The sequence below is a fragment of the Salminus brasiliensis genome, chromosome 17, assembly GCF_030463535.1.
Source record: "Salminus brasiliensis chromosome 17, fSalBra1.hap2, whole genome shotgun sequence".
Lineage (NCBI taxonomy): Eukaryota > Metazoa > Chordata > Actinopteri > Characiformes > Bryconidae > Salminus > Salminus brasiliensis.
The window spans coordinates 9,719,965-9,743,673 of NC_132894.1; the positions used below are offsets into that span (position 1 = coordinate 9,719,965).

General features: G+C 42.6%; 1 protein-coding gene across 2 annotated transcripts in view; it reads right to left on the bottom strand.

Annotated features, from left to right (window-relative positions):
- The window catches only part of dennd1b (DENN/MADD domain containing 1B), a 129,591-nt gene that overhangs the window by 86,686 nt on the left and 19,196 nt on the right, over window positions 1-23,709 (bottom strand). For both annotated transcript variants that reach the window (XM_072660938.1, XM_072660939.1), the window contains exon 3: window positions 10,833-10,876. In XM_072660938.1, coding sequence (XP_072517039.1) covers window positions 10,833-10,876 — 44 coding nt within the window. The remainder of the gene's footprint in view (window positions 1-10,832; window positions 10,877-23,709) is intronic.

Here is a 23,709-nt window from a genome sequence, read left to right on the forward strand (position 1 = left end):
GCATTGTACTCCACTCCACGTGCTGCATGTGTCTGCCTGACGTTTTTTCCACAAAATCCCCAGACAGTAAGTATCAGCAGAGCAACACAGCAGGGCAAACTCTGACAATCACACAAAACAGCGTAGCAAACAGTGCAGACCACATTTAATCACGATCAACAGTGTAGCAGCAACAGTCTAAAGGACTCGCGTCCAAGGTGATGTAGTTTTTACTCATCAGACTGGGAGTGCTGGGAGTTAATTTGACGGCGTTTAAATGTGGCTGATTCCAAACAGTATGGTAAATTTCACATGGAGTGAAAATGCACGATGATGCATCACCTGAAGTATGCTTTGAAAGGTTAGTGTGGCATTCAGCTCCATCCTCTATTGCTTATAGCAACTGAGTGATCGAGCTGAAAGACAATCTGCGATCCGTATCAGCCCCGAAAACACTGATCGGTCCATAAAAAAACAACAACATTCATTTCTGTTCTTCATTCAAACTGTTTAACAGGAAAGTATTTTAATGCTTGTGTTTAGTGACAGAAAACAGACAGTTTAGACAGAACCAAGAACAACATCTAGTTGATATTTTGTGCCTCAAAATCAAGAACCTCCCTGCGCCCCTAGGAAGTGTTCATTTTAACCAGCATAACTTTTCTAGAAGCTCACAGACCAATCAGGTTTCGTAAATATCACACTACTCGGCCAAATTGCACGCTACTCAGCCAATCAGATCGGTGTATTACAATGAGCGCTGCAACTCAAGTGAGTGACGTACATCCACTGAAGAAAGGGAATCAGAGGATATTTAATTCACTTGGCGGCTCTAAAAAGTGAAAGGTTAATCAGGAACAGACAGACTAGTAAAGATTTACTCTTCCCTCAAGTAGTTCTAAACCATTAGGTCTCAAGCTTCCCGAGACCGTGGCGATTATTAAAAAGCGGTAAAGTGAAGCAGGATTACAAGATCAGATATTAAGCACTTTATTTTTTTAAAAATGTGCATCTTAAAATACTGTTTTATTTTTTTTTTATTTTACTTGAAATGAGAAAAGAACATTAATGTAAAGTATTTGTTATTTACGGTAAATTGGAATTGACATTCAGTTGTTGACCCCATACAATGTTAATATAACTACTAGGCCATTAGAGGATAAAGGAGATATAGAGGATATAGTACTGCAGCACAATGCAAGTTAGACGTGATGTTCTGGACCTAAGCTTGAGGAAATGTTCTCTAACTGGACCTTAGTACATTTTAATAAACACCTCTACTGTATGCTGTACAGACACAATGCAGTAGCCTAGGAGCAAAGACTAATGAATGTAACATGAAACCAAACTTCTTAAGTACGAGTTCCACTCGGAAACCTCAAGTGTTAAGCTGTTAAGAGTTAGCATCATGTCAAGCTTATTGGCGTCTGACTACGGCGAGTGCAAATGACACAAGAGCCTAGTGTTAGTGGTGGATGGGATGAGGACGGCGTGTCTCGACAGTTGTAAGGCACATGTACATAAACACTAACCATGATCCGGATGGACAAGTTTTATACTCTAGTACTTCTATACAAAATAAAGATATAAAGACATGCTTTTTCAGTCTAGCAGCCAATTGTGACTTACTGGGACCACTAGAGAGGGGTAAATAAAAAAAATCGCCACAAGTCCTTGGTTATGGTACTGGTAGCTTGGCAGTGGAAACAACACCCGGCTGAGGGAGCACTGCACTAATGGCGTACCATGCCATGCTGCATCGCCAAGTGGAATTAGACCTGGGACTCCCACCTTTAAAGCAACAGTTTGGCCAAAAACCAAATACAGTTGCTTAATTAATGAAACTGTCTTATTAAAACAGACTTACAGACAAAAGTGAAGTAAGGAACCATGCTTTGAGATGGATGCTACTTTTTTGTACATCAGTGCATCATCCATGACCGCCTAGTATCGGTGGACCACAGGAGAACAGTCTCTTTCACATGCACACATTTCCAGGAATCCTGATCTGAAAGTAGCTGAGCAAACAAGTGTGGGTATTTTGTATGTCTCTCAGTAATGCTATTGCTATTTCTTTCACTACAACTAACTTCCCCCTGGAAAGACTGGATCTGAATCAATCAATGTCAATATATGCATTTTAGTTCACCAACCATAGCTAAAACTAAGCTAGCTGCATGTAAAGATTAGCCTCTCCGTCAGTGCAAAGCTCTCAAGAACCAATGACTATCACTTTACTTGGATGGTCCACTGTAGATGCTTCGTAGATGCTCATCTATGAGGCATCTATAATGGACCATCCAAGTAAGGCGATACCTCAATGATTTTTTTATTCTATAGATAGGTATGCTGTGAAGAAGTTTAAGTTAAAGCTGTCTTTTTCTGTTTAAGTTTCTGTTCCATTTTGCTTCATATTCTTAGAACCATACAGGCACCAGAACGTAACTGCTGCACTACTGAAGGTGGAACGGGAAATTCTATTAAGAAGCTAATTTCAGCTTCATGTGGCAAAGTAATCCCTTCCAGTTTCAGTTCTCAGTACTTTATCTCAATTTAGTTTGTTTAGAACATGCGTCCGTTGAGTTATTACTGGATCCAACGTCAAAGCTGACATTTCTGATTACGTATAAATGGAAAAAAAAAAGGGTAATTTTTGCACAAATTAGAAACATTGTTTTAGCTTATGGATGCGGTAGCCTATGTGCCAAGAGCCAAACTTTACAAGCACAAGCTGTAAGCAGAGTAAGCAGAGTAAGCCACAAGCTATGTTAATCTTAACTCAAGCTGATTGGCGTCTGACTAAGGCGGTGCCTAGTAAATTACGAGTGCAACAGAGAGCAAGTGGTGGATCGGACGAGGACGGTGTGTTGGTGTAGTTTGACAGTTGTAGAGTATCTACTGCCCACACACATGTAAAGGATAAAACCTCACTTCTGAGAGTGACTCAACTGTTTCACCTGTTTTCAGGCACATTTAGTAGACTGGTTCATCCAGGTTTGCTTAATTTCCCTGTCATTTGCACTCATCATCACAAGGACATCGCTAAACTCACAACTTGCTGCATTTTCTTTTCACATCAACACATACCAGTGAGCTCCCACAAAGCTGTGGCCATCTTAAACGCACATGAATGAGCTTTTTATGGTCATGTACAACCATCCTTGATTGGGGATACCATTATCATTTTATGCAGTATTATACTGCCCAACCCTAGGAGAAATGCTGATGGATTTCAGACTCTTTAAAGTTGTCTTGGACACTTCATTCATACAGTCACTACAGATTACTTGCAACCATAATCAGCGTTAGGCTCGGAAACTAAAGCAGCCCCACAGCCCCAAGATTGCTACCCCATAAGCCACCATTTCCCAGGTTAACATGGTAAAACACCAATCACCAGTGCAATTGACCCTGGTTCCAGATACAAGAACAACAGAAATGGGACTAACTCTGTGTTCACCCACGACGCCAGCCCTGAGGTCAGGGTAATCAGGAGGCATGAGCAACAGGGGGGCCTAAATAAGGGGGTCCAGCTCAGACAAGCACAAAGGCCAGTTCACGAGGGCCAGTGTGTGCATGACCCAAAGCCTAGGCAGGCCCCAGAGGTTTCAGGGCCTGGAGAACGAAGGGGGGAAAAAACATTCACCCCAGGACGCAGGACACAAAGGGAATGCACATTACAGGGCCACGTGCGGGAGTGCTGTCAGTGTGTGCACTGAAGGGGAAAAAGGAATCCCTGCCACTCCCCCCGCCTTCCTTCCAACTTCTGCCATGTTGTCCCCCATCATGGCTTATCTCTCACACGCCCTCCATGCTAAAGTATTAAAGAGATAGCCATCACCGCTGCGACTGCCCCTGTGCTCCGGCATGATGCTCCGCTGGCTGGCTGTCCCCTGGGGTACCCATCAACATCCTATAAGGGGGTGCGCAGAGGAAGAGGCCACCAATCATGAAGTGTCAGACTGGGGGCATGAGATTGAACACTATGTCAAAAACAGACAAATATTTGCTCTCTAGGGCTCTGGGGACTGGGCCTGAGGAGCTGGAGCATTGCTAAGTACACTGCCTCTCAGCATTGCCAAGACTGAGGATTGACTACCATCAAGATAAATCTGAGCTGGTGCTCAGGCTTTTGATCTTATTTACAAACTCTCAACTGTCCGTCTAAATCCTTCTTAACCCCTTAAACTCCGAGCAATCGGCAGACTTGTATTCCTCACTCCTGTATCTTAATAATACCGTTGCATTGTTTTCCATGTAATTACTGAATGGTGATCCTGAAGGTTTTTTTTTAGCACTGCCTTAGAAGAACCATGTTGGGTTTAATAAGGAACCATTTCTGCAAAGAGATGCATGAGTGAAAGACCTTTTAAACATCTAATAAAATCAACCAACTGACCAATCTAAAGGTTCTTTACACTGACACAACTGGTTCTAAATGGAACTAAAGATGTAGTCCTATAGTATTGCTTAAAAGACCCACCAGAGTGTGGATTTAGGAGACCCATTCAATTGTTATAGGACCACAGCATTACATTACGGTCAGCAAAAAGATAAGATAAGATAATCCTTTATTTGTCCGGCAGTGGGGAAATTCTCAAAAAAAGATTGGACGCTTCACGATTTTGCATGTCATCAAAAACGGCAGAATGGCAACTTTACAGAGGAAAACGTTATTCCGAGTAATTCTGAAGCATTTCCATTAGTTCATTCGCCATGACCTGTGAAGAGCGGTCAGATTCAAATTAAAAAAGTGAAAAACTGCAGAAACCGAGATACAAGGTTTTTGTGTGCTAGCAACAATTAGGCAGGATATGAGGTTCATCAAGTTGTCAACGAGAAGCAAGTGTCTAGAACCAGTTACACAAATGGTTCGTCAAAGAAATCCATTAAACGGCTCTCCAAGAAAGCAGAAGCTCGTGCCAAGAATCATTTCTGAATGTACTTTCAAATGTATTTCCTCATAATCAACGAGAAATGTCATGACCTGCACTAAAACTTCATCGTTGGCCAGCATACACTCTGCCAAAGCTCGAAAGAGTTTATCAGGAGGTTTTAGTTGTAGCTTCCTGAGTATACATATCACTGACAGATAAGACTTCCTGTAAAGGGTCAACAGCATTACTGAATGAACACGGCCCTCCATGATGGTGTACGAAAGGGAAAGAAAAGGACACAGATTCCACTGTTCGACAAATCAAAATGTGTAGTTTTAATGCCTAAACCACTCTACAGGATTAAATTTTCATTAAACCTGACAGTGTGGGACATCCTACACTTAATGACAGATTTCATCAGGTTGTTGTCCTTCACTGTCTTTCCCCCACACTACAGCATTAAACCTCACACTTTCACACTTTAATGCTCACAAACCACAGGCCCGACCAGTGGCTCCATCTCTCAGAACCTGAGAAAAACAGTTCTTAGCGTTATCTAGCATGTTTTCAAACAGCAGCTTCAAAATTATGTTGTATTATGGTGAACAGTGTTTCTCCAGGTTCAGCATGCCTGAAACTGCATTATGTAACTTTGGCAAGGATTACCGTCAGTGGAGTTCCATAGCGCTGCTTAATTGGGTTATATTTGTGTGCAAACCTGCAATATTACCCTACTGCCTCAGTCCACAAGCGTTTTTCCCCTGTAGTTAATTGGCATTACATGTGCATAAAATAATTAAAACAACGTTAAAACTGTGTGTATTTATTTATTTTAAAATTTTCCATTTTTGGTTCAGACATACACTTTCTTTCTAATTTGTTCTTGACAGGACTGATCCAGCCTACATTAAAAAAAAAATCATAACATCATGTTGACATTTCTAATATTTATTTATTATTTCTTTTAACTTTTATCTAAAATATATAATATATTATATAAATTAAAATATAATATAGTATATTTAAAAATTGCAAAGCGTTTCAAGCTAAATGAGGCATCTCTGTCTGCAACAATCCCCAAAAAAAAGGCCCTGAAATCCTGGTGGGTATCCTATGCAATGACTTTCAATGGGTCTGAAATGTTTCAAGGAATGCCAGTCAACCTTCTGAAGAGAAGAGAGATAGCAGCTCTATGACTGGCATGAAACATACACACGGAAATCTCATTCAGCCTGCCATTTTTTTTCCTCCATAATTCATTTTTTTCTGAAGTTTTGGGTGGACATCTGAGTTCAGAAAGTAGCGCTCGGATTTCCATCTGTCTCCTCCGTTTGCAGAAAAAAAAAAAGAAAAAAAAAAAAAAGAACAAGCTGCAATTCAAATGTCCACCGCTCTGGCCTCTCCACATGGCAGCTGTAGATGACCAGGACCACGACGAGTCTCAGGGGCCAAGGTCCTTGCACTTCATATTTCACCGCCCCTCGCTGCCAGCCTCCAGTCTGTTCTCTGCTTATTTACAGCCCCCTATTCTAGCAGAGCAGGCAAGAGAAGAGAGGAAGAGGGGAAGAGAGGCAGAGAGAGAGAGGGGAAAAAAAAAATCCATATTTCCATAATCCACACTGCTGTCTGTCTCTGTCTCTTTCCTCGCTCCCTCTCTCCATCTCTCTGTCTCCCTCTCTCACTCGCTCTCTTGCTCCCCTGGGGTAGACTAACCCCTCCACCCCTATCTACGGCCTACAACTGTCATTACGCTCGGCAACAATAACAGGATAAACAAAAGGGGGCCTGGAGAGATTGGGTCTGCTGCTGCCATATGCTGGCTAACTTGAGGAAAAAAGGGATTTCTCCGGCTACAGAGGGAGCAGCTCCACAAAGAGGAAAAGGAGCCTAATCCTGGTAATGAGGCGACTGAATGAGAGTCTTTATGCGGACGTGGAAAAGGCCGATCCATCTGTACATGCCGAGCTAAATAGCCGTCCTCCAGCAGAAACGATCCCCTTCATCAAATAAAAAAAGAGGGGGGAAAAAAGGAAGAAACTAGTGTGAAGAAGTAGGCTGCACTTCTTTAACACTGCTGATGTATTCTGAAGGCATGAGCCAGCTTCTCCAACCACAATGTGTGAGCTTTTCAGTTCTTCTGTTTTTCTCCTTCTCGCACTTATTGTTGTTGTGGTGTAGGCAGCGCCTGCAGCATCACTGCAACTGCTCCAACTTCAAAGTGCATGAGAAAGGCAAAGCCATTTAGACGGTGCTAAACCAAGTAGTTTACACTTATTTGCCTCTCCTTCTTGTCTCTTTTTTTGATCAACAGTCTGTTCGGTTTAGTCCTCGAAGAACTGCTAACAGGCCTTTCAAGACCACGAGCAAACGGCGGCCGGGTCAGACCGCAATATGTTGCCGTGAAAGCCAGAACCACTTCGCTTTCAGCAGCAATGGCTGTACACAGTTAGGTCAACAACAAGCGAGTGCGCTCTCAAGCCAAGTGTGACTCATTTTAATACGGTTCAGTTCTGGCCTAACGAAACCATCCTTTTTCGGCCTTTTAGAAACATGTAGCAAAGAAACTATTTGCGTTAGGAGTGAAAAAGTGTTTCATGGGGTTATTAACCCAACACCTTCATAAGCATTCCCAAAGATATATCGTACCCAGACGTCTACATGACGTAATAGAAAACAGGGCTCATTGGATCAGACGGACGTCTCCACCACGCCAAGGATCAGTTCCAAAGCTTGCGTGTCTGTTGTAGGCATCTTCAACGGTGGACAGGGGTTAGCATAGGGACTCTGACTGGTCTGTGCCTTTACAGTCCCATATGGAGCAAGTGTGTAATTCCCGTAACCATCATTAAAGATTTCTCTGTGCCACAGTAGGACCAGACGAGATAGTCTTTGCCGCCCATGTGCATCGATAAGCCTCTGTCACCCAACTGCCTGTCACCGGTTGGTGGTTTGTCCTTCCGCAGACCACTGCTGACCGGTGCCATTGCCATTTCAAAGCTTCTCCAAACCAGTCGTCTGGCCATAGCAGTTTGGCCCAAGCTGATCAGGTCAGGTCTGCCCATTACTCCAGTAAAGGACCGACTGCTCAGCTACAGTCTGCACATTTCCCAGACCAGTGCCTGTTATTCCCAAACTTTATCATCATTATTCACTTCATCTTTGAGTCATACGTTTTAGGCTCATTGCTGTACGGTGTTTAGCAGCGCAGAGGTGGCCTGTCTTTGTCCTAAGATTTGTGTTTAAATCCCAGCTGTATCATGTGTAGCAGGTAGCATAGCCTACTAGAGGTTGGCTAGTAATTACTATGGCTAGTAATTTACTAGTCAACTGGCAGGTGTTTATTAGTATACGGCGTATATAGGAGTTACTATATTAGTGCAGTTAAAAGCTGATTACGGATTAACAACAACAAAGAATGCGTCAAACTGTATATAAAAGAACAGTTAAACACAGACTCTACATTTAACTTCCAGCTTCAGTGCTTCCTAAGCTAGGCTTTATTGATCAGTATAGATCAGTAATGAGTGACCTTGCATCTCTGGGGAAATGCTTACTCTCAGAGCATTGTACTGCAGGGTGATTGTATTCCAAAGGGTAGCGTTGGATGGGATTGTGTAGCTTGATTTAAAAAAGTAAAGGTCTATGAACCTCTTTCCAGAAACAGCACATAGTGGTGCAATATCTTTACCAATAAGGCGGACATGCAAATTCTGAATTTGTCGTCTTCTTTCATCTGTGAACGGATGCCTTGAACCTATGCTAGCCTGATGCTAGCCTGTCTATTTCCAGCGTGTTCCGTCTTGCTACTACAGGTGTACTGTTATATTGTGCTACCCATGGATATGTGCGGTTGTGCAGTATTATATTGTACTAAAGCTTAACATTGGATTTTGAGTTTGATTAGTACAGTGTTTCACAGAACAGCTGCTTTCTTTCTTACTACTTTGGTTTCTACTTCTGATTAGCTGGTAGTTCCCCACTGCGAGGTTTTGTGGGTGTCCTAGCTGACCAGTCAACTAGTCGATCAGTCCATGCAACTCCTATAGCCTACTGACCTCAACGCAGCACAATTCTCTGCCGGGGCAAACACACTGCACAGTACTAATAGGAGCCCTTTTGCAAGACTCCTAACACTACAGCCATTCATCTTGAAACACAGTATGAGACGAGAGAGGCTCTGGATTGTCTGAGTGTTTGCCAAACATCATAAACATCATAAATGTGTACAAAATACATATGAAAAGGCAAGATAGCAAGAAATACAGAATTGCTGGATAATTTAGTTTTTTATAAAAAAATTAATTGGGTGGAGCAGGTTGGGTCATTGAGCTTTTAATTGTGGGCAGTTTGTTCATTTATTCATTTATTTATACATCCATTCATTTATACAGGCAATAAACTGGTAATTGCAAACAGATAGCCTCATTATTCTTTTCTCTTTTTTTACCCAACAAAAAAAAGTAGAGAACAACCCAGCGCTGGGTCAAAGTAACCATTTTTAGGGCAAAGATCCAGCAATGCCGAGTCAGATTAACCCAGCATGTATTAACCCAAGCTGTGCTGTTCTTAACATAGTATTTGTGTGTGTAGTTTATGAAAAAAAGACCATTGTAACCTTCATTCTCATTGAGTGAAGTGAGGTTTTGGAGGAAAATGACAAAAGCAGATCTATAATAATGATGACTAATACGGAATTAGACAAGTCAAGACATCCATTTTTACAATTTGTGAAATTTTTGTGACACAGATGGAATTTGGCTTCCGCTTTTATCCAATCCTTGCAGTGAACACACACATACACACCAGTGAAACACACAGCACAGCACAGTGCCCGGAGCAGTGGGCAGCCATTGCTTCGGCGCCCGGGGAGCAGAGAGGGTGAAGGACCTTGCTCAAAGGCCCAACAGTGGGCAGCTTGCTGTGCCCGAGTATCAAACCCACAACCCTGTCTTCCATTGCCCAGAGCTCTGAGCCACCACTGCCCCACAGTAGTGGGGCAAAAAAACAAAAAAAACAACAGTATTTAACTCCACACTCGTTCCCAATATGCCTATATACACTATAATCAATACAGTATGAAACTCTGGAGCTGAACGCTGATTTATTAACTGAAGTCATGACATAATTATTATAATTTTAATGAGAAAAGAAGAAGATATATGGGAGAGATTTAAGATGTTTTTACTCACAACGACAGCTTTCCTGGCCTCTGCTTGTGTCTGGGCCGTGAGTATGAGAAAATATGTATAAAAATATGGGCAGAGAGGTCATGTGTATGTGTGTGTGTGGTTTCTGATAAAAAGGGAATTTTAGGCCCTAATAAACGGTCTGATCAGGCCAGAACAATCTGGTTCTTCACTGTTCTTTATTGCACATGGACCTGCAGGTCAGTTTACACATGCAATACTCTTGTTTACAATGATCTGTATGAGGATCTTCTATTAGTTCTAGTCATTTTCTCTAGTTTTTTTTAAGATTTCTGAAGCTACAAATGTAGGTTTGTGGGGATAAAACTGAACCCAGTGTGTTTTCAATGCATTCTTTCAAATGGATTTGGATTGGGGAGAGAGCTAAGCACTGAAATAATAAAAGGCCCTAGTGTCTTTGGTAGGGACATCGCTGCTGTGGCGGGCGGATGAGAAATGAGCCAGGCTATGCCGAAGGTTGCAAGTGTGTGAAGCTCCATCCATACTCATTCCTGTCACGGCCACATGATAATTACCCGTACGTCAGTTGAAGACCTGCTCACTGCTTTTTATTATGAGCAGTAGCTCACTGTGAGGAGGTGGTGGGGGGGTGGAGAGAGAGTGTGAGAGAGGGAGAGAGAGAGGCAAGAGAGGCAAGACATTAGGAAAAGGAGGGGTCGCGGATGAGGTGAGGAGGTTCATTTGAACAGAAATGAGCGAAGAAGAAGGAGGAGGAGGAAGGTGGGGGGGTTGAGGGAAGGGGGGAAAAAAAAGTTCCTCTGTTTCCAACCTGGTCTCCGAAGTCCTGGGGGAACTTCCACAGCACTGTCGGATCTGTAAGCAATTGACAGACAGCATTAATCAGTGGCTGCACAACGCCACGCACCATTCAGAAGACATACATATTAATGAAGGGGGTGGGGGCAAGGGTGGCTTCTCCTATGTGCCGGCACACTGCAGCACAGAGAGTATGAGGGATTCTGCATATGCTAATAGCAGCCGTGCAGAGGCCCACAGACATACAAATCGTAGATGCTATGAAAATTTCATATTGCATGAATCTAAAAGAATATGTTGGGTTTTTTTTTCTTTTTCTTTATCATTATTGTAAATATCAGCCTCAAAACAGTCAAACTATTTCATTAAGAGGATTGGTGATGACAAGAACTACACTACATGTCTAAATATTTGTGGACACCCCTTCCAATGAATGCATTTAGCTACTTTAAGTTGCTCCCACTGCTGACACACACACACACACACACACACACACACACAGAGCTTGTCTAGAGAATGTGTAGAGAATTACTGCCAATATAATAGGAACAGATAAATGCCAGGTTTGAGCTAGAGGGGTATTAAAGCCTCTCAGCATTGGGCTGTGGAGGAGTGAAACTGTTGTCCGGAATAATGGTGCTCCAATCAGGACTTTTGGGATGAGCTGGGGAGTTGGTTGGGGACATCCTGACCTCACGAACACTCTTGTCGCAGAATGCAATCAAACCCCCCAGCGATGCTCCAAAATCTAGTGGAAAGACTTCCCAGCACAAATACTCTCAGGAGATATTTACTCCACCATGCACCAAGCAGCATGAACTCTATTTTTAATACCCTTGACTTTGGACAAAACAATGAACCACACAATTAGGTGTCCCAATATTTTGTCCATATAGTGTATACTCAAATCAGTTTCAATTAATAGTTCATGTTTAATGACCAATTACATACAATGCTGGAGTTGCTCAGATGGCTCTGTGTTTTAAGTTCTTCATGATACTTCCACAACACACTGGACAGGGGCAGAAGCACATAACCAGACATGCGGTGGAATGTTTTCTTTTAAGGGGGCAGTACATGAACACACACAGTGGGTAAAAGAACTACATTTAGTAACAGCAGAATTTAGTAACAGCAAAAAAAAAATAATAATAATCTAAATGATCGACTGAGATTGGGAATGAGATTCCGTCAATTAGATGTCGGCTCTGGATGTCGGTTGTAATATATTTTCGCCTAAACTGCCCGGCTCTACATCTAATTACACCAATAAACACCAATAATGCTCTTAGTAATGAAGCATGCAATTGGCCAGTGGTTTTAATCAACAATATCCATGATTTGCTCAGAAAAACACATTGCACTCAATTAGATTACAATGATGGGTCGTGCCTCATTTAAAAAACAGCCTGGGCTAAAACACTCTAGCAGCGCTAACCAGCTGTAGGCTTTAAAAAGATCTGTATAAATGTAGTGTGTTTTTTTAAGCATCTATACACAGACTGGGGAGTCAATGACATTTTCAGAAAAGGTAACTTCTGTTTACTCAGAAAGTCTGAATCCTGTTGTTGTTGTTTTATTTTGTTTTTTTTTGGGGGGGGGGGAACCTTAATGTTAAGTATCGGCCAATCCCAATCCAATTAAATCTTAGAAATTTCACACAACCACTCCAATCAACAACCAATCAACACAACAAATTACTACAAATATTGCCTATATATGTACATATATACTCAGACTAGAGCTGGGCAATATGATGATATTTTAATCACATTGTGATCAATTGTATCATGATTATTATTACATAATATGCTTTTCTAAGCATATCGAGGATATTGTTAGTACATAAAGAAAAAATGACCAACTGCACATTTCAATCCAAACAGTGTAATTAGACTGGTTTAATTAGATGAAGTGAAGCAAATGTTGAATAGAAAATCACTTGTGTCTGAATAGTAGTGTTTAAGAATCTGTCGCTACTGATGTATTAAGTCTGGTTATTCCATATACCGTGATATTGCACATCCTAAAAATGTCTTTAAATATCGTGATATTGTATATTTACCATATCGCCAAGCCCTAGTCTAGACTATTTTAAGGTGTGTTTCAACATGGGAATGATCCACCATGTCTGAATCTCAACTGGCTCCCTTCTCACTATATAGTACACAACATGAGTCATGGAACTGTGGCTTCTCCACCCAAACTGTGAACTTTAGTATGAAGTCATGCAACTTGTGTTTAAATATAAAAGGCTCTGAATTAGACACACAAAGCCCTACTTGGTTGTAGAAGCTGTTATTTCATGACCCAGTGCACCACATGCGGAGCAGGGAACTGTTTGACATTCAGCCTTATATCTGGTAGCGTTCTCTCAGGTTTTGAGAGCACAGTTAGCCTGTGGTTTTAAAGCAGTAAAGAAGTTGAAGCTTGCGACCAAGGAATCATGACTGGATCTGCCCTGATCCCAATCTCCTGGATCAAATTGAGACATCCCTAGTCTTTAAATACTACATCACTGCAGTTGTTCACGATATAGGCCCTTTAAAGCCTAGCAGAGATGGAGCTACCTTTTTGGCACCACACTTCATGACCAGTCGTCAGTAAAGACAAATGGCTCATTTGGAGTGGACCTCCAACTTCACTTGTATACAGTCTCTCACTTTATAAGTGATTAGTTCCAGGCCTAAGCCTGTAGAGCACTCAATTAAACATCTCCTATCAAGCTCTCTCAGTTGAATTACTGCTCAACTAACAGCCTTCCTTCTTTCTTCCTGCTCCTTAGTCTTACTCAGACAGTCCACCATCAGCGTGACTTTATTTTCATGATGTCAAACAAACATGACTTCAACACTGCAAGAGCAGGAGGGGAGGAGGGGAGTTGGCAGACAGAGGTGTGTTACATAATCCCATTGTGAGATTTCACGGACCTTGTCTTATAAGATTCCTTTTTTTTTCCCCAAACTGAATTTCCTTCTCCCCAGGGGCTGCGAGCCCAACTCCTTCATCTGATCTGGCAGAGTTGGGTCAATTTTATGCTGATTTTATGGGTGACAGGATGAACACCAGTGCCAAGGACGAGGGGGAGGAAGAAGGCAAAATCTGAGTGAAGCGAAAGAGAGCGAGAGAGAGAGAGAGAAGGGAGGAAAGTGGGTGGAAAAACGGGGGCTGAAATAAGAAGAAGAGGATACTGAACGAGAGGCAGAGGGTGAAGAATGGGACAGTTAAGGTAGAGAGAGAGAGAGATAGAAATAGATAGAGAGAGAGAGCGGTAGAGAGAAGTAAAGAGAAAGAAAGAAAGAAAGAAAAAGGAGGAAAAGCAAGGAGGAAAAAGGGAGGGGGAGGGGCTGCCCCCAAACAAAGCACCTCCTGCAGAACATATCCAGGAGGGTCCTGTTTTGTAAAGTATTCAAACATACCTCAAGACATGCGTATTCATAAGAACTCGCAAATCTCAATCCTCAGGGGAATCTAGCTTTTCTCCCTTTTTTTTCGCCATAGGGGATTCACATGAAAAGCCCAAAATTCAGATGAGCTCCTTTCATACAGGCCCTCTCCTCACTGTCCCACCTTGAACGAGATGTGTCTGTTAGTCTGGGTTAAAAGTGCCGGATTTGCTCAAACGCTGGAGGACTCGGAATATTCTGAACTACACAAGGAGAAATTTGTCACTGCTAGAAAGACGACAGTAAGAAACAATAAATCTCTAAGTGAAAAGGTTGAATGATAAGGGGGGGAGGTCCATCTGTTTCCTTGCTTTCTTTAGTAGCCTCCTTGTACCCTGTCCGTCAATGGTCAGGACCCCACAGGACCACTAAAGAGCAGGTAGTATTTGGATGGTGGGTCATTCTCAGCACTGCAGTGATTCCACTGACATGGTAGTGGTGTGTTAGTAGTGTGTGGTACGAATGGATCAGACACAGCAGTGCTGCTGGAGTTCTTAAACCCCTCAGCACCACTGCTGGACCAGAAATATTCAGCCAAGTGGACCCAGTATTAAAAAATAAATAAATAAAACAAACAGCAGTACTGCTTTGTCTAATCCACTTGTACCAGTGCAACACACACTAACACACTCACCACAACCATTAGAATGACCCAGAAATACTACCTGCTCTGTGGTGGTCTTGTGGGGTCCTGACCATTGAAGAACAGGGTGAAAGGAGGCTAACAGAGTATGCAGAGAAACAGATGCATATAACAGCATATAATCCAGGAGTGTGCATGATCAACATGTTAGAAATAATATATAAAACTATGTAATGTAATGAGAGCCTTTGCATAATGAATACAATGATTTTATTATGATAGACAGCATAATCCTCATGATACCCATCAGCATCACTATAAACAAAACGGAGTTTGTATATTTCAACTATGCAGTATTCTCATAGGTTACTGGTAAAATGGCGAAAAATGGTTAATAATTCCCCTTTAAGCCCATATAACAGTCAATATTCAATAAAGCTGGATGATCGGCCCAGGCCCATATGTTTAGAGGTCACAACTGTAATAGATGAATGATCACTGGAGCACCTTTAAACATATAATGCAATAATAAAAAAAAAAATTAGACATTTGAACATTCATGTTCATCATTCTTCATCATTTGTCATCTGGAGCGCCTGTAAGGTGGTCAGAATGCTCACAGCACACTGACTAATTTGTTAGAGGGTTCATTTGCATATTGCAGCTTTCCATCGATCAATACTGCAAAGGCTGACCAATCATAACATACCACACTCCATTAAAAAGGGCAACAAACTACTCTTGGAAAACCTCTACTTTCTAGTAAATGTCCTATCTGTGGCTGCCTTGAGGACAGGACAACTGATCTGTTAATCAGTGGAAAATAGCAGGCCAAAATCATTGTTCGCTCTGATTTAGTCACCAACTGTCCTTCTGGGTTTTTTGGGGTGGGTGGTGGTGTTGGAGGGGGTGGTGTTACACTAGGGAATGTGGTGAGATGAAGGCCCATGTCTGAGGGTGAAAAGCTGTCAAAGAGACCCCGGCTCCTTGCCTCTGCGGGCTCCCGCTGCCATATTGTGAGCGTTCTTGCGGGGGCGAGCCGTACGGGCAGACAGACACAAAGGGGATTAATGGGTTAAGGCTGAAAGTTGAAGGTTAGGAGGGTAAACCTAACCCCTACTGCTGAGCCAGAGAGAAATGTCACCATGACAGACTTGAGGCTGCTTAATCCAGCCCCCCCCCCCCCTCCCACTCCCCAATACACACACACACACACACGCTCGGCCCTCTCGCTCCCTCCCCAACGGCCTTCCTTCTGCCCCCCTTGGGCCTGATGCTGAGAGCGCTCCTGTTCCCAGCAGCAGGTCTATGAACTGCCCTGAGCCAGAGTGTACACACACACACACACACACACACACACACACACACACACACACACACACACACACACACACAGAGAGAGAGAGAGAGAGAGAGAGAGAGAGAGAGAGAGAGAGTTTTGAGCAGAATGGTTAGCTATCCACACTCTACAAATTGAAAGTGATACAAAGGGTTTTTTTTTTTTCAGTGACATCATAGAAAAAACATTTTTGTAAAAAAGATATGAACATGAAGAACCGTGTAATTATTAAAGAACATTTACAGACACTTCTACACTTCTCAAACCCTGCACAAATATTCTTAAGGCACAACTCTTCTACAAAAATGGTTTCTGGAATTAAAAAAAAAAAAAGGCTCTTCTATGATATTACTCATAGAGCACTTTTATTTTTAAGAGCTCAAGGCAATGAACGTCATTATTTCTCAGTGATGATTCTCTTCAGCACCGTTTGTAAAAGTACTGCAGCTCATGTTCTACTTCCACCGTTTTAGGCCGTGTTGTCAACTGGCACCAAACCTGTAGTGTCTACAGATGAGTCATCAGTCCTGTAATCTGAACGTGTGTATATGTGCCATTGTATGGTTGATCTCAAGAGGTAAAGAACCCCTCCCCAAAGCACAGAAGCAAGAACTAAATAAAGTCCATTTATATTTAAAAGTGCTGCTAGCTTGACCACAGTCTGTGGTCAGGAGACGTTCCTGAGCGCCGTGTCCTCACTTGCTAAAGCAGCCCTTTTAGGACAATGGGTGCAACTTAAAGTAGCTGAATGCATTCATTAGAAGGGGTGTCCGCAAACTTTAGCGCATAAAATGTAAGTAGTATAGAGATCACCAAGAAGCCATGCTGATTCTTAACAGAAGGCCACAGCTAGCCCTGTTCAGTGTTCATAGTTAAAGCGGAAGGTTGTAGGTTCAATCCCCTGGAACAGCAGGGGGTGGTGGTGGTGGTGGTGTTGAGTTCACTGAACATTTAGGACTGAGGTGCCCTTGAGCAAGGCATCAAACCCCCATTTGCACCCTGAGATATTACATTTTTGAGCAATTGATGATCAGCCATTTCCACTGGAGCTTCATATAAAGGCCAATGCTGCACTTGTAAGCCTCCTTCAGATCCACATATTTCCATACTTCACTCAAAAGTGAATAAAGCTTTGAAACGTGTTGTCTGGTCGGTGGCGGTGGAAAACAATCCGGCGTGTTCTTGTCGCCAGCCGGGGAAAAGTCATTTGACTGTGTCACGAACACCGACTAATGGGTGAGAATTGAATTGAAATCACCTCAGAAGAGTGAGCCATTTTCGATTGCTTCGCACCCAAAGTGTAGCAGGGCTGCAGCTGATGGCGGGGCTCAGGAGGACCCTCCATTGATCCCCCCTGGGCTTCATGCCCAGCTAACCTTCGACAGGACCGCCGCCGCGTGGCAACACGCTAGTGCCCTGAGCGCAGGCGGTGTGGGTCAGTCGCAAATCAATGTTTTGACGTCCCGGGGATGCCTGCCTTTAAAAGTCGATACGCGGCGCTTTGATCGAGCTTGGGCCGGGGGGGAGCAGGTTAATAGGTGAGTGGTGGAGAGAGCCCAGCGTGCTCTCACAGCTGACACCACTTTTTACCACCTCTGCCTGTCTGTCGGCACTCTGGATGGGCCGAGGAGATATTGCAGGAATATACAGACACAACAAACAACACGGGTCAGACTCCAGGCCAGCCCAGCTGCTTGGCTGTCATCATATGTTAATAGAACTGCCAGTAGCTTCATGCGTTTGATTCCGTTACGGGTCGAGATGTGTTAAATAAAAGGTCTATAACAACAGCGACGGTGCCAACATGTCAACAGAATGTGCCACCCTTATCTTGACGTTTGAATATAGTACTAATTTTAGGTACATGGGATTTATATATATAGGAAATATACCCTCTTATATATACCCTCTTAACCTTTAATGGAAATCAATATTTCGATAGATTTAACTCACTTAGAAGCATTTTCATTGGTCCATCAATACTTCTTAGCAATATGTATATGTTTTCAGTATCATTACTGATAATCATAACAAAGGGTGCCTGGTAGTACTAGCAGTGTACATTTGAAAACATCAAATATCATTCAGTAAAAAGCCTTGGGAATCTTACAGACACAGTTTTTTTTATTATTATTATCCTTCCCAATATTAGTCAATTACTCTACCTACTCATCAGTACTCTCCCCCATCACATGCAATGCAATGGGTAAGGACCGACACATGCACAACCAGCCGCCACCAGTGCACCGTCACCCAGCAATCAATCAACAAAGGGAACTTAAAGGGAAGCATCGGATACCCAGATCACAACACACAAAATCATACTCTTATCACACTCAACTGACTTAATCTGAGAGCATAAATAAGGAAATACTATCCCCCTGTTTCATAATGATTGCTTCTGGATGATCACCCCCAACACACCTAAGCAGAGAAAGCTCACGTTGTGGTTCAAGCTAGGGAACTGAAAGCAGATAGCCTAGGCCAAACTTCAGTGTGAAAGTCCCGGGTGTGAAATTCCTTACAAAGTGCATCACAGTGAAAAGGTACAGCAGTGGGACAAGTTTTCACACATGTATATTTATATTTATAGACCCCCTTACTATATAGGAGCACTGTGAAGTTCTATAATTACAGACTGTAGTCCATCTGTTCTTCCGCATTCTCCGTTTCTTCAACCCTGTTCTTCAGTGGTGGTGGGGAGTGTGGTAGTGTGTGTTGTACTAGAGGTACGAGTGGATCAGACACAGCAGTGCTGCTGGAGTTTTTAAACACTGTGTCCACTTCTGACAGTATCTGTTGCTGCACAGTTTGTGTTGGTCATCCTCTAGTCCTTCATCAGTGGTCAGAGGCCTCTGCCCACAGGAAGCTGTTGGCTGGATATTTCTGGTTGGTGGACTGTTCTCAGTCCAGCTGTGATGCTGAGGTGTGTAAAAACTGCACCAGCACTGCTGTCTGAGATCCACTCGACCCAGCTCAACACACCACCACCACGCAAGGGTCACTGCAGTGCTGAGAATGACCCACCACTCAAATAACACCTGCTGTGGTGACCCTGTGGGGTCCTGACCACAGAAGAACAGGGTGAAAGGAGGCTTACAAAGCATGCAGAGAAACAGATGGACTACAGTCTGTAATTGTAGAACTACAAAGTGCTGCTATATGTTCAGTGGAGCTGATCAAATAAGACAGCGAGTGTAGAAACAAGGAGGTGGTGTTAATGAAGTAGCAGGCCAGTGTAGATCATCAAATACAGGTTTGAAATACTGGATAAACATCTGTCCAAAGCTGGCCATTTTCTAAAGCAATCTTCTGGCAACATCAACATCCCTTGGTGTAATACTGACGTGAACCAGTCAGACTGACCTGACCCTACCTGGGCCAAGGTTCCCAAAAGTAAATAAATAAATAAATTTATTAGAAAGAATAATAATAATCATCATCATCATCATCTTAGCAATAGCAGATTAGGCATCCCACTGAACACTCCCTCTACCAGTTAAGAGGTCCTTCATACAGAAGACCCTTCCACACATGCATCGTTACTCAGGTATTTAGAGATGTTTAAACACAAATGGGTTGAGTCAAAAGCCAAGTACAGTAAAGTACCTGCAGGAGACTCATGTGAGTCATGTGTAAGCAGAAGCTGGAACATTACTGGGAAATACGGGGTCATCTAGATTACAGACAGCAAACTGAAACACTGTTGTGGTGTTTTCGCTTATCAGAGTTTTTGGGATTTTTTTTAGCTTAGTTTTGTGCCTGAAATCACCACAGGAATGTACTTGGTGTATGATTTTAGATAAAGTTAGAAAAAAACCTTCCCTGGTTTTGTGCATTTTGGGTTTATAGTGGAGTCCTCAGGTTTGGGGGAATTGTGAGAAAGTATTTTTGTACGTGAGCCGTTGGCCAGTCTTCATTCTGAGGACTGTTTACTGGCCATTTCAGGGAAAGTATGAATGCCTGCATTGGAGTAAATAAATAAACAGAAGGCCTGCTATTGTGAACAACTCAATGTCTATAGATTATCAGCCAAAGCATCCAGGTAACGTCCTGATTTGACTGTGAAAGTGTCTTAAGAAGCTTTCAAGGAACTGGACGTTGATGTGAACAACTAACTGTACAACTAATTTACTGCGTTTCTAAAGCTGGCAGCTATTTCAGAAAACTAACTGTCCGTGACACACTGTATTTTTTCCGGCAACGAACTAAACCAAACTATTATGGCCAAAACACTCCCATAGGAATGTATTGAAATTTGTCCATAAACTTTCCATAAACAGTTCTGATGTCTCTACAGGTCACATTTCTCGAGCTAAAAACACGAAGTCTGGCAGAATCGTAGACCTATTAGCGTAGTTTTAATCTTTATGCTTCATGCTCCAACACACTGTATGGTCTTTGTAAAATTATTGATGAGGTTACCCCTTTCTGTCCACTGCTTTCCAGCATTCTGTGCACCTCAACACTGCTGAGCTGCAATCACACTTGTGGTTTCTGCAGAAACTGCACTCTATCGTTAACATTTAAAATGCCTCACTGTTGCAGGTGGTAGAAAATGTCCAAGCCATTACCTGTGCTATTTATACTAAACAGTTCTTACTAAATTAAAGCACAAGTAAACCTGGTCAATGTTCCTTCCTGACACCCTAAAGTAAAGAGCCACGTTCCCTGCTCCCCTGTCCTCCTTCTCCCTGCGCCTCCTCCTCTCTCCTTATTCTCGGCCAGAGGTTAAACTGCTGAACTCTCAACCTTCTTGGCAAAGTCTTTTTTCCCCCCTTCCTCTCTCCCCACTCTTATCTATAAAAGATTTATTTCACAGTATGTAGTAGTCCGGATTAGCCCTCTCCATGCCCCAGAACAAAGCCATTGTCTGTGTGTCCTAACAGGTCTGTGGAAAGAGGCAGCCAGTTAGAGGAAGCTGCGGCTACTTAACGCCCACAATAATGCCATTGTAAGTGGCACACTGGAAGGGTCTTGGGTTTTTCTTTAGGGGCCAGTCTAGACTTTGAGCAAGAGAGTCAAGGAACTGGGAGAAAATCCCATCAAGCAGTCGAGTGAGAGTTAACTAAGGTAACCTGCTGTGAACCTGATGAAGATGTCAACCGAACATATGGCTGAAAAAAAAGAGAAGGAAAGAAAAATTCCATTGTCGGAACAAGGAGGTTCTTCTCCCCCCTCCTCTACAACGAAGGGGTGTGCAGAAAGAGGAGGGGAGGAAGGCGTCTGAGTGCCAAAAGCAGGGAATAACTGTGGTCATCAGTTTACTTCTGGATCAGTAGCTTTATTCCAGCTACGAGCAGCTCCTCCCCCAGAGCTCACAATTAAAGGGGTAAGCAGATTAGCGAGCATCTTTGAAGCTCGAGCAGAAAGAAAACACTCGCAGTTGTTCAAAAATGTTTTTCTCCATCTCTTTTTTTCCCCTCCCGATTGCACGCTGCAAATGGCATTACATTTCATGCTACTTTAGCAAGCAAGACCCTCGAGAAAGGATATACTGCACTGCAATGACATGCTTCTTAAAGTTACCACACTGATCACTTGCTGCCTGTGAACTTTTCTTTTTTTTTTTTTTACTGAAAGGAGAAAACCATGCCTGAGGTTTGTACGTTGAATGATGGCCCGTGAGCTTAAGAGGCAAAGGTTAGCCACCTCATTTTCAGGGTTGTTAAGACTGTGAGAGATGATATTTGGCATTTGTAAATCAGCGGCCATGCGGAGTATCAAAAGAGGGCACGACGGCCTTGACTGCGCTACAGGTTTCAAACCACATGAAAATTCAACAATATCCTGCTCGATACGCAGGACCCAGCTAAACTACAGAAGACGACAGTCCTACCAAGCACAAACCCTCTGTGTAGCCATACACCCTCTTAAAAATACAGGTGTGCATTCAAACATCTCCATTACAAACATGGTTCTTTAGGAAACCAAAAGTGGTTCTTCTACGATGTCCCTCAAAGTCCTTTTTTTCATGGTCATGTTGAAAAAAAAATACAAACAACCAATAAAAAACCTTTTTGTCTTTAACATGTTTAAAAATAGAAGACATTTGATCCTAATTTAAACAATACTGAGAGGTGCCTAAAATAAGGGGCTCCAAGTGGCTCGGTGGTCTAATGCGCTACCACTATGGGCCAGGGGACGCAAGTCTGAATCCTGAGCCTTGCCGCTTTACCTAGAGTCTAGATAGCGCTCTCTCCACTCATCCATCTTAAGTGATGTAGGCCGGCACAGGCTTCTAATAGCTGGGGGACAAGATGCAGCAGCTAGCTTTGCATGTACCGGAGCTGTCGCATGTCAATAAAAAATAAGTCATTATCAATCAATCAAAAATATGTTATTATTGTACATACATTTCCAATTCCAGAATTTATTCAAGTGCTGCACTTTACGAGTTCAAATTACTGTTTTAATCTATAGAGAAAGTAAAAGGTTCAGTTTTAGAGTTTTCCAGCAATCTGTAACAGCAGCTACGCATATCCAGGAATAAATTATGACCCAACCGGCCACGCTCTCACTGGCCTCAGCTCTCCACTTGTCTTTATCAGGTAACAAGACAAAACTGAGTACCTCTCTTGGGCTGCATATGCACAGGCTTGATCAAACTGGAAGAATTCAGTATGCTAGAACTCAACCATAGGAATCAGGTAATATAGTAGATCCACCATCAGTCAAAGGAAACTGCCTGGGATTAACTGGGGTGGGGAAACAGGCTGAAAGAATGTGATAAGCATAGCTGAAGATGTAGTAGTAGTAGTGAAGTCCGTAGCACAAGTAACACAGTCCTCATTTTTGTGACCTACTTCCCCCTTCTAGAGGAACTAACTTACTCAGAGTGGAACTAACAGAACCTGTTCTCTCCATTACCTGGAGCTTATTTTGTACACTAGTGACTAAGTGCCATCTATGACAGTAACACTGACAACTCATGTTATTGTGCTTCCGTCAAGAATACTGACATTTTTATAAGAAGTGGTCCACTGCAAAGCTAATGACAAAGCAAATTTTATTTATTAAACCATTCCCTTTGTACAACCACTCTAATCTAAGGTTGGTTTAATAACGTACAAAACATAAAAGTTCATAAAATAAAATAAATAATAATATAATAATTGTATTATTATTGAAATATTTACACATATACATTCACTACATGGAGAAAAGTACTGGGACACCTGCTTATTCATTGTTTCTTCCAAAGTCAATGGTATTAAAAAGGAGTTTTTTGCTTTTGCTGGAGGAACCATCTCTACTGTCCAGGGAAGGCTTTCTACAAGATTCTGGAGCAATTGCTTTCAGGATCCCGTCAGCATTAGTGAGGTCAGGATGTTGGATGATCACCACCCCACCTCATCCCAACTGCTCCATCATTCCAGAGAGCACAGGTTCACTGCTCCACAGCTCAACCCCACCAGCCCACACCTGGCATTAAGATTCAGGTTCAGGTTTATCTACTCCAGAGAGTCCTATTCTATTGGCAATACTTCTCAACAGAGTCTAGATAAGCTGTGTGCGTGCA